General features: G+C 43.2%; 1 protein-coding gene across 2 annotated transcripts in view; it reads left to right on the plus strand.

Moving 5' to 3' along the window:
• Positions 1 to 6,204, plus strand: part of cherp (calcium homeostasis endoplasmic reticulum protein) — an 88,070-nt gene extending 81,866 nt beyond the window's left edge. The window contains exons 17-19 of one of the 2 annotated variants that reach the window (XM_067968021.1): positions 1,305 to 1,399; positions 3,143 to 3,328; positions 5,597 to 6,204. In XM_067968021.1, coding sequence (XP_067824122.1) covers positions 1,305 to 1,399; positions 3,143 to 3,328; positions 5,597 to 5,634 — 319 coding nt within the window. In that variant the 3' untranslated portion in view covers positions 5,635 to 6,204. Of the gene's footprint in view, positions 1 to 1,304; positions 1,400 to 3,142; positions 3,337 to 5,596 lie in introns of those variants that run through there. The other variant, XM_067968022.1, reaches the window with a different exon arrangement.
• The last annotated feature ends 3,548 nt before the right edge of the window (positions 6,205 to 9,752 follow it).

The raw sequence follows: 9,752 nt of genomic DNA on the forward strand, positions 1-9,752 counted from the left end.
GAGAGATGAAATAATTTTGTCGGCCTTCAGTCTGCCTCCAGGTCTCTGAGATATGAGGAAAAGGAGGGAGGGAGGGGAAGAGCGAGACAGAGAGAAAGCAAAAGTGCGTGAGTCAAAAAGAAAAAGTCTAACTGTGAGGAGTACAGCGAGTGCATAACATGCTGAACCAAGAAAACACAGAATGAGAGATTTGCAGTGGGAGAGAGAAAGGAAGAAAAAGTTGGCAACAGAAATTATGACAAAAGTGTGTGACCCATACAGAGAGAGACAGAGAGTGAACGGCAAACAGCCATAGAATAGGAGACAGAAAGAAGTGGAGAGTGTTAGACAAGCAGAGACACAGTTACAGGAAGAAGTCTCAGTAGTACTTGGGAGATCAAGCAGTACTTGTAAAAGAAATTAATCCTACCCAATTTCAGAGCTTACTGAGAGATCGAGACCCTCACGCAACCCTCTGCCTGCAATGTTGGGTCTGCTGCTGGCGCTTGCTGAGGTGTATGTAACGGAATGAATGACAACAGAGGGTTTTAGGTAGCACCTTTAATGGAGCCGTCCAGAAAAAAGGCTGACTCCTGCAGTGACCTTTGTGACATAATCGATTATGGAAGTGTTGAGCTTCACTGCCAATCATAATGCATTAAAGATGGTCGACTGTCCCTGTAGGTCTTTGTGGACCAAGTCGTACACTTCTCGCATCCATGAGCCTGAGTGGTCTCAGGCCCTGTGGTCCTATCGTGCCCAGGTAGCTGATTTAGTTTTGGTACATCTGCTACAAGTCTTGTGCCCCTCAAGCCCTGTGTGCTCCCAGGCTGTTGTTTTATTGCTCCTGGTCCATGACTATATACTAGTCATTTGGCCAACACGCACACATTCTCAAAGAAAACCCCTCTACTGTTCCTTTACTTCCGAGATGATAGTTTAAATCTTTACCTTTGTTCAATTCACTAATGCCAGAGAGCAAATTTACCCACCTTTCGATGTGATTGTGCAGGTGTGAAATGCTGTTTTGTTCATCATTAATGACCGTTAACCAGTTTCTGGGATTTTCGCTCACTTTTTGCTAGCGTTGATCACCCTTTTTCTGGAGGGATCAAAACTCCGCAACTCTCTAATAACGTCTGCTTTTTCACCAAGATTGATGAACGTAGGAATGTCGGGTCCCAGATGTAAGATTACTCCAGTAATAAACCATTGACAAGAGCGAAAGGCCTTTAACGTCCTTGCAGGTCGATCCAGCCGTCACACAAGGACTGTCTGGTAACCTCTGCATTGGGATTAATTTATTGATGTCTATTCTCTTGTAGTTCCACAACAGGACTTGGAGGTGGTCCTGTCACTCTCACACCTGATCAGAGACTGGGGGAGGAAAACAAAGGTCATCAGCTGTTAATGAAGATGGGTATGGTTAACTCTTTCTGCTTTCAGTCATGATTTTCACAGCAATTCCATTTAGGGCACAAAGTTTCTCATTATTATCTCTAAACCAGAAGGGTGGCTAAGCAAAATACAGGTCTTGCATTGTAGATTATTGTATTCATTGAGGGGCTTTTAATGTTACATGTTTTCAAGTCGCTGTTATGGATAAATGAGACCTGCAGCATTGGTAACATCCAGGGGTGTCTAAACTTTTTGTCTTCGTGGGCCATTAAATACAGTCCAAAGGGCCACAAATTATAACAGCAATGCGAAACACCATTTAAAATTAATTTTGGCTATTTTAGATACACTCGTGGAACATGATTCCATTGAATGAGTTTCTGTTTCGAGTCTTTACGTGGCTCGTCCACGCGGTCAAATCCGGTTACGCAACAGCTAAAAGGGAGGCAGCAGGTACGGGGGTGGGGAAGAGTAGTGGGGGGCGTTGTTAGGGGAAAGTCCTATCACTGAGTCTCAAAATTTCACCATGTGTTGAAGTCCAACCACGCAGAGAGCAAACCGGGTCTATTGGTCGTTAGGCTAGTGGCAATATATGCCTAGCACTCGTCATTGTCGACATTTGTGCATTTAATTACTTTAATGAATATAATAACAATGTATACCTGCCAAAGAAACACTGTAAAGTACATTAATCATTGACATTGTACTACTAACAACAACTTTAATTAAACAAGAAGTATAACAGGGGAACTAAGATAGTTCATTAGTGTTGCCTTTGACCACTAGAATCTACTTGTCACTCATAACTAAGCGTCCATCAAGATTTGTAGGATTTCTAGTGTCAATTGCAATGTTAATCTTGACGTTTGATTCGCAAAGGTCTTGTAGTGGTCGATGTTTAGAAATTCCATCAGGGTGTTATTCTGTTCTAACCATTTTCCTCTTGCACCTGTAACGAACCCAAAGAATTTAATATTGTCTCCGCCTGTCAATTTTCTGATTGCGGGCTCCAGCATTTTATATTTCTCTTGTTTCTCAATCCTAGCCTTTTCTAATAATTTATCATTATTCTCGTAACGAATTGTGACATCTACTACCGCTACAGTCTTTGCCGTTTCGGAATAGGACATGGGTTTCCATAGAGCCCCATCGATTGATTTAAGTCTTGGCTCTGTAAATGACGCCCAGCCGTAGATACTTGCTTTATTTTTAGGCTTTTCTAGGATTTTGTTAATTTGGGCTTTTTGTACTGAGGCATTTCCCTGAAATGTGTGCAATTGTTTCGTTTGACATTTCACATCTTCTGCACAATTTTGTTGATCCAGTTCTCCCGAGTGATAATGTGTGTCTGGTGGGATAAAGGTTAGATTTTATCAGTAAAGCCTTAATGAATTGTGATTGCTTCATCCCACTCCTTAATTTGATCCAATCGATAGACGTTTTATCATTATGATAGCATACAATGCCAGATCCTTGATATTCCAGGTTTGGCCCATTTGTGGAATTCCCAGCTCCTCCATTCCGCATATATGTTTATCGCGTTTATGTTTAAAGAGACCGAAAACCACTCCCCCGAGCTAACTTAGAGATTTAAGCAGCAAAATTCAAATGGGCAAACCTGGCTGAGTAACAAATATAAACAGCAGTACAAACCTAAGTCACCAGTGCATTGGAGGCTGATAGCCAGTGTTCACAGGCCACAGTTTGGACACCCATGGGCTACGTATTTGGTGGAAAATCATTGGGTTGTGTTGGTCTGTTCCAGGCTGGAGTGGGTCAGGAGGACTTGGGGCAAAGGAGCAGGGTATCCAGGACCCGATCAAAGGAGGAGAGATCCGTGATAAGTGGGACCAGTATAAAGGAGTGGGGGTCCCACTCGACGATCCTTATGAGAATTATCGAAGAAATAAAAGCTACTCCTTCATAGCTCGCATGAAAGCAAGAGATGAAAGTAAGTAATGTGAATGTGACTGAGATGGCACTCGTGCTGTTTTGGAACTTGTGATATTGATCTGACTGTTAATAGTGACCAGTTGCAAATGCATTGAAATAAGTGAAGCTTGGCATCCTCTTTAAACACTGTGCACACTGAGAGAGGCTAATTTGCACTGGAGTACCAGCCCGCTATGCAGTGGAAATAGTCTCAGTCCCCCATCAAATATCTGTCTTAATCTATCTGTTATGCAGATCTCTACCCATTTGTTTTACATAGCATAGCGTCAAAAATATTACAAATATCATTATACATTGTATAGTAAACAAGGTTCAAAACTTATTTCTCCACAAGTACTTCCATATATCAAAAGGTCATTACCTGGACTTAAAAGATCCTCCTGTACTCTTACTGTTATCTACAATATGGATAACAGTTAAAATTTCAGTTTTGGGGGGGCCACCCTGAATTTGAAATTTCTAATTTTGTGTCTTTCTGTATTTTAATTTCAATAACTCTGTTGTACTCTAAGTACCAATGTGCTTAACCCTAGTCTGGTTGTTTCATAAAGTTTAATGCAGAAGGTCGGTTTCTCTTTGGAGCATGGGTTAGAGCCTCGAGTAAACGTTTTAAATTAGGAATGATACAATATATGCTCTCAATCTCCTGAGCCACATTATCAATTTCATGTAGTGGTATTGTCAGTGTGACTGACTGCGTCTGGGACCCGTTCTTCAGTGGGCATCTTCATCATGCAATCCACACACTGGTTGGTTCACGCACAACACGTCACTTCTGCACATCCCAGCCTGAGTTCATGCAGCACGAGGCAACTGATTCAAGGCATTCCTCCCCTTCCAGGCTATCTATCCAAAGATCGGGGGGTCTGTAGGTGTTTGATTAGAATCTCCCCCTGCACGGTCCCGATGATTAGAATCTCCCCCTGCACGGTCCCGATGATTAGAATCTCCCCCTGCACGGTCCCGATGATTAGAATCTCCCCCTGCACGGTCCCGATGATTAGAATCTCCCCCTGCACGGTCCCGATGATTAGAATCTCCCCCTGCACGGTCCCGATGATTAGAATCTCCCCCTGCACGGTCCCGATGATTAGAATCTCCCCCTGCACGGTCCCGATGATTAGAATCTCCCCCTGCACGGTCCCGATGATTAGAATCTCCCCCTGCACGGTCCCGGTGATTAGAATCTCCCCCTGCACGGTCCCGGTGATTAGAATCTCCCCCTGCACGGTCCCGATGATTAGAATCTCCCCCTGCACGGTCCCGGTGATTAGAATCTCCCCCTGCACGGTCCCGGTGATTAGAATCTCCCCCTGCACGGTCCCGGTGATTAGAATCTCCCCCTGCACGGTCCCGATGATTAGAATCTCCCCCTGCACGGTCCCGGTGATTAGAATCTCCCCCTGCACGGTCCCGATGATTAGAATCTCCCCCTGCACGGTCCCGATGATTAGAATCTCCCCCTGCACGGTCCCGATGTTTCGGGTAGTGGCCAGGCTAGAAAATGGATTCTTCTCATTATTTGATATAGGCAAGGACATAACCAGCTGCAAGAGAAAGCTATCAATTAACTGCCCTTAACAATTGAATTCCAAAGGCCTTCAGCGTCATCTTTAAATAATTTTGGTATAACCTAAAGCTTTCCTCCCATTTCAGTTTCAGCTGACTGGCATGGAATTTTTTTCATCCACTGTTCCGATCTCACTTTATACACAGTGTTGTGCAGGAACCACCAAGACTGGACTTTTTTTTTAGTAATAAAATTTGATTATCCCCTGTTCTTAAATGGGAACCCTTCAGGTAAGTCTTTACCCTTTTCAAGTGCTTGAACAGCAACTCTTACCAATAGATCCTGTTTTTGTAAACAAGTGATGCCGAGGCTCGGTGGATGTACAGCAGAGACAGGGGTGCTCGCAGTTACTTCTGGACGTAACTCATGGCTTTCTCCCCCCACCCCCCCACCCAACTCCCAACTCGATTTACTGATGTGTTAAATTAGGACTTTAGTTCAGGGAGATTCATTGTTGTGTTACTAAATAAGACCATTATATATTTAATAAAATTAACCCAAAGTTGACTGGCAAATTCAGGGAAATGTTTTAAATGCAGTTGTCAAATATTACATTGGGTGACAGCAGTAAACTTTTATCATGTGCTCACATAGGATTTATTACATTCATTGTTACCAATTGATTAAATATTAGAATATTTGTTTTGCTGGGCTTTTTCTTTTATGATTTTTAATTTTTTTCTTCTTGTTCTGCAGTGAAGAAAGAGATACAGGAGCAGCCACCCCCAGAGTGAAGTACGCGGGAGAAAACAGAGCTGTGTTTTGTTCTGCTTCAGATGGTGACGTCACTCCCGTAACACAATAAGGACTTAGAAACTGGACTGATCGATCACGGGAGGACCTAATCCCTAATGAATCTTAACGTAGATCTGAATATACCATAATAATCTCACTTTCACTTGGGGTACCTGCTTATACAATGATGTGTTTTTCCCAGTGTGTCTTTTTTTTAAGTGAAGCAGTGCAAAGTTGTAGACATCAATGATAGGATGAGAATTTTTATACTGACGAATTGTAAATGTTTGTGTTGGCCTAAAATCGGACATTTTGACTGTCTCCTCTGTGATGTACAAAGGAAGGACTCTGAACTCTTGCAGTATTTTCAATTGCCCTTTTGTGTTCGGTTACAGAGAGGTGTGTCTGGATTGTTAACACTCTCTTCTTGTTTGATCACCCATTAGACTAGAACTAATGTAATGACTTTTGTGAACCATTTTAACCTGTTCATCTGAACTGCAGGAGTAAAGTTTCTCGATCAGTAATTTCTTCTTAATTAAACACATTCTGTTTATTGTGCAGACCTCCATTTTGGTCACTGTGAGGTTTCCTGCTCAGCGCCAAAAAACATTCCTCTCACTCCAGGAAATAAGTCACATGTCTGGCTTGTATAGAGAAGTCCAGATGTGGACTTCAACAAACGGCTTCCTTATGATGGGGGATTGTTGAATCAACAACAACTTGCATTTATATAGCGCCTTTAATGTAATAAAGCATCCCAAGGCGTCTCAGACAAAATGTAACACTGAGCCACAAAGAGATATAATCACAGGTGACCAAAATCTTGGTCAAAGAGGTAGGTTTTAAGGAGCATCTTAAAGGAGGAGAGAGAGGGGGAGAGGTTTAAAGAGGGGATTCCAGAGTTTAGGGCTTAGGTGGCTGAAAGCACGGCCGCCAATGGAATTCAAATGATCAGTAAATATACAGCATGATCAGTGCCCTGACCCCTGTACTACCCTAACACTGGTTTGAGTAGGTTACTCTCGTAATACCCCCATATTTCTGTCTAATGTCTTGCTTCCATTGATAAACACGTAGAACAATTGGATCTTGCTATACCGCCATCATTAAACCCTTGTTACATAACTGTCGACAGTTAGCAGTGTTAGTACAGCTATTGGTGGGGGCAGAGAACTTCATTATAGCAACATCCTAGTCGTGAAATTGTCAATAAGAAATTATGGTTAATTAAATGGCTTTTATTCAGTAATAACTTGCATTTTGACGTTCTCCAGTGCTTTTGATAAAGAGCACAATTTCACCTGCCCCTGGCCCAAAAGTTGACTCTTAAAAGATTTTGTATGTTTGTATAAGTAGGTCGTTTCTGTGTTTGCATGGTAAAATGTGAACCATGTAATAATTCCAGTGCATTGAGACAGTGTACACCAAGCTACATATAAACTCATTAATTTAGCAAGGTAGTTGGTACCTCTTCAAAGATAGTTTCCTTCTGCTTTCTCCATGGGCCCACTCACAATGGATGTACATGCTGTGAAGTGTAAGGACTTCTCTCAAAAGTCTGGTCTCTCTTCTGCTATCTGGAATACTAACTGTTTTGGTGAGAAGCCTGAGATTGGCCCCACCCCAGGTATGGATTTGAGACCTTACTCGTTAGGATATGTGGAATAATCAGTGACCGTCATGGTTACCAAGTAGTTGAAGGACCCAGTCACAAACTGAGCCCTCAGTGTGGGTCTGAACATTGACCTGGACCTACTTGCCCTGGAAGATGGGATATGTTCAGCTAACCTTGTCTGGGAAACGGTGCAGTTCTCAAGGCCTGGGCCTTAGGTTTCTGAGATCCATGTACATTCCATAGGAATGGTGCTTGAAACCTCTTCTGAGCAATCAAGAGCTGCTGCAAAGTTAGATGCTGGATCCCATACCTGGCCGGCATGTTGCAAGCTGTCGTGCAGATGTCTGTCAAGTAGCCGATGAGGAAATTGAGGTGTGGGATGACAGCTGATGGGAGATGTTTCTGGAACCCAGGTACATGAACATGCATTTCATATATTCAAGGTTCAATGCCTACCTTGATTTGGTTGTATTGGCAAGTGATTGCTGCTGAAACTCCATCTGCAACTGGTCAGACCACGTTCAATGGGGTATGTGCCCATGTGTCAGTATGTGCCCATGCTGTGCTCAGTCCTGGTGTTCACTATTCTGCTATTCTGTTCAGGAGAAGTTCCTGCAAAAGCTCAAACTGTGCTTGTCAGATGTCCAATGACTCAGTAGTGACTATTCTCCTTGAGGGAGGAGGATTGCCATGGGGTCTCCTTGAGATGGCACTCCTGGAGATTAGAACCAACTCGATCCTTTGTGCAGGCTCAATTATCTAATAAGTAAGCCAGACAGGTCTTCAGGGCACTATTGATGATTGGCCACCCTGCCTGGCTCATTGATGGGACTGGGTGGGGGGGGGGGTGGCGCTGGGGGCTGAGGTTCTTTCCACTCGGATAATCATTCAAGTCTCCTTCCCATCTGCTATATTTATATTGCCTCTCCTCAGTCTTCCTACCAAAATGCATCACTTCACACTTCTGCCTTAAATTTCATCTGCAATGTGTCTGCCCATTTCACCAATCTGTCTGTCTTCCTGCACTCTGTTGCTATCCTCCACATTGTTTACTACATTTCCGAGTTTTGTGTCATCTGCAGTCTTCAAAATTATACCCTGTGTACCCGTGTCCAGGCCATTAATATATATCAAAAAGAGCAGTGGTCGTAATACTGACCCCTGGGGAACACCACTGTATACTTCCCTCCAGTCTGAAAAACAAACGTTCACCACTACTCCACCTTGTCTCTTAGCCAATTTCATATCCACGCTGCCGCTGTCACTGCCCCTTCAATCCTGGGCTTCAATTTTGCCAACAGGATTATCATGTGGTACTTTATCAAACGCCTTTTGAAGTCCATATATGCAATTTCAACCGCACTACCCTCATCAACCCTCTCCGTTACTTCATCATTCGATAAGATCATAGCTGATCTTCGACCTCAACTCCACTTTCCTGCCTGATCCCCATATCCCTTGTTTCGCCTAAAGTCCAAAAATCTATCTAACTCAGCCTTGAATCTACTCAACGACTCAGCATCCACAGCCCTCTGCGGTAGAGAATTCCAAAGATTCGCAACCCTCTGAGTGAAGAAATTCCTTCTCATCTCAGTCATAAATGGCCGACCCCTAGTTCTAGACTCTGCAGCCAGGGGAAGCAATCTCTCAGCATCTACCCTGTCAAGTCTCCTCAGAATCTTTTACGTTTCAGTGAGATCACGTCTCATTCTTCTAAACTCCAGAGAGTATAGACCCATTTTATTCGACCTCTCCTCATAGGACAACCCTCTCATCCCAGGAATTAATCTAGTGAACCACCGTTGCACCGCCTCCAAGGCAAATATGTCCTTCCTTAGATAAGGAGATCACAACTGTACGCAGTACTCCAGGTGGGATCTCACCAAAGTTCTGTACAATTGCAGCAAGACTTCCTTACTCTAGTACTCCAACCCCCTTGCAATAAAGGCCAACATGCCATTTGCTTTCCTAATTGCCTGCTGTACCTGTATACTAATTTTCTGAGTTTCTTGTACCAGGACACCCAAGTCTCTCTGGACACCAACATTTAATAGTTTCTCACCATTTAAAAAATATTCTGTTTTTCTATTCTTCCTACCAAAGTGAATAGCCTCAGATTTCCCCACATTATACTCCATCTGCCACCTTCTTGCCCACTCACTTAATCTGTCTATATCCCTTTGCAGACTCTTTGTATCTTCCTCACAGCTTACTTTCCCACCTAGCTTTGTATTGTCAGTAAACTTGGATACATTACACTCAGTCCCTTCAGCCAAGTCATTAATAGATTGTAAATAGCTGAGGCCCGAGCACCGATCCTTGTACCCCACTAGTTACAGCCTGCCAACCTGAAAATGACCCATTTATCCCTACTCTCTGTTTTCTGTCTGTTAATCCTCTATCCATGCTAATATGTTACCCCCAACCCCATGAGACCTTGCCTTGAGTAACAACCTTTTATGTGACACCTTATCGAATGCCTTTTGAAAATCCAAATAT

Source organism: Heptranchias perlo, chromosome 29 (genome assembly GCF_035084215.1).
Source record: "Heptranchias perlo isolate sHepPer1 chromosome 29, sHepPer1.hap1, whole genome shotgun sequence".
Classification (NCBI taxonomy): domain Eukaryota; kingdom Metazoa; phylum Chordata; class Chondrichthyes; order Hexanchiformes; family Hexanchidae; genus Heptranchias; species Heptranchias perlo.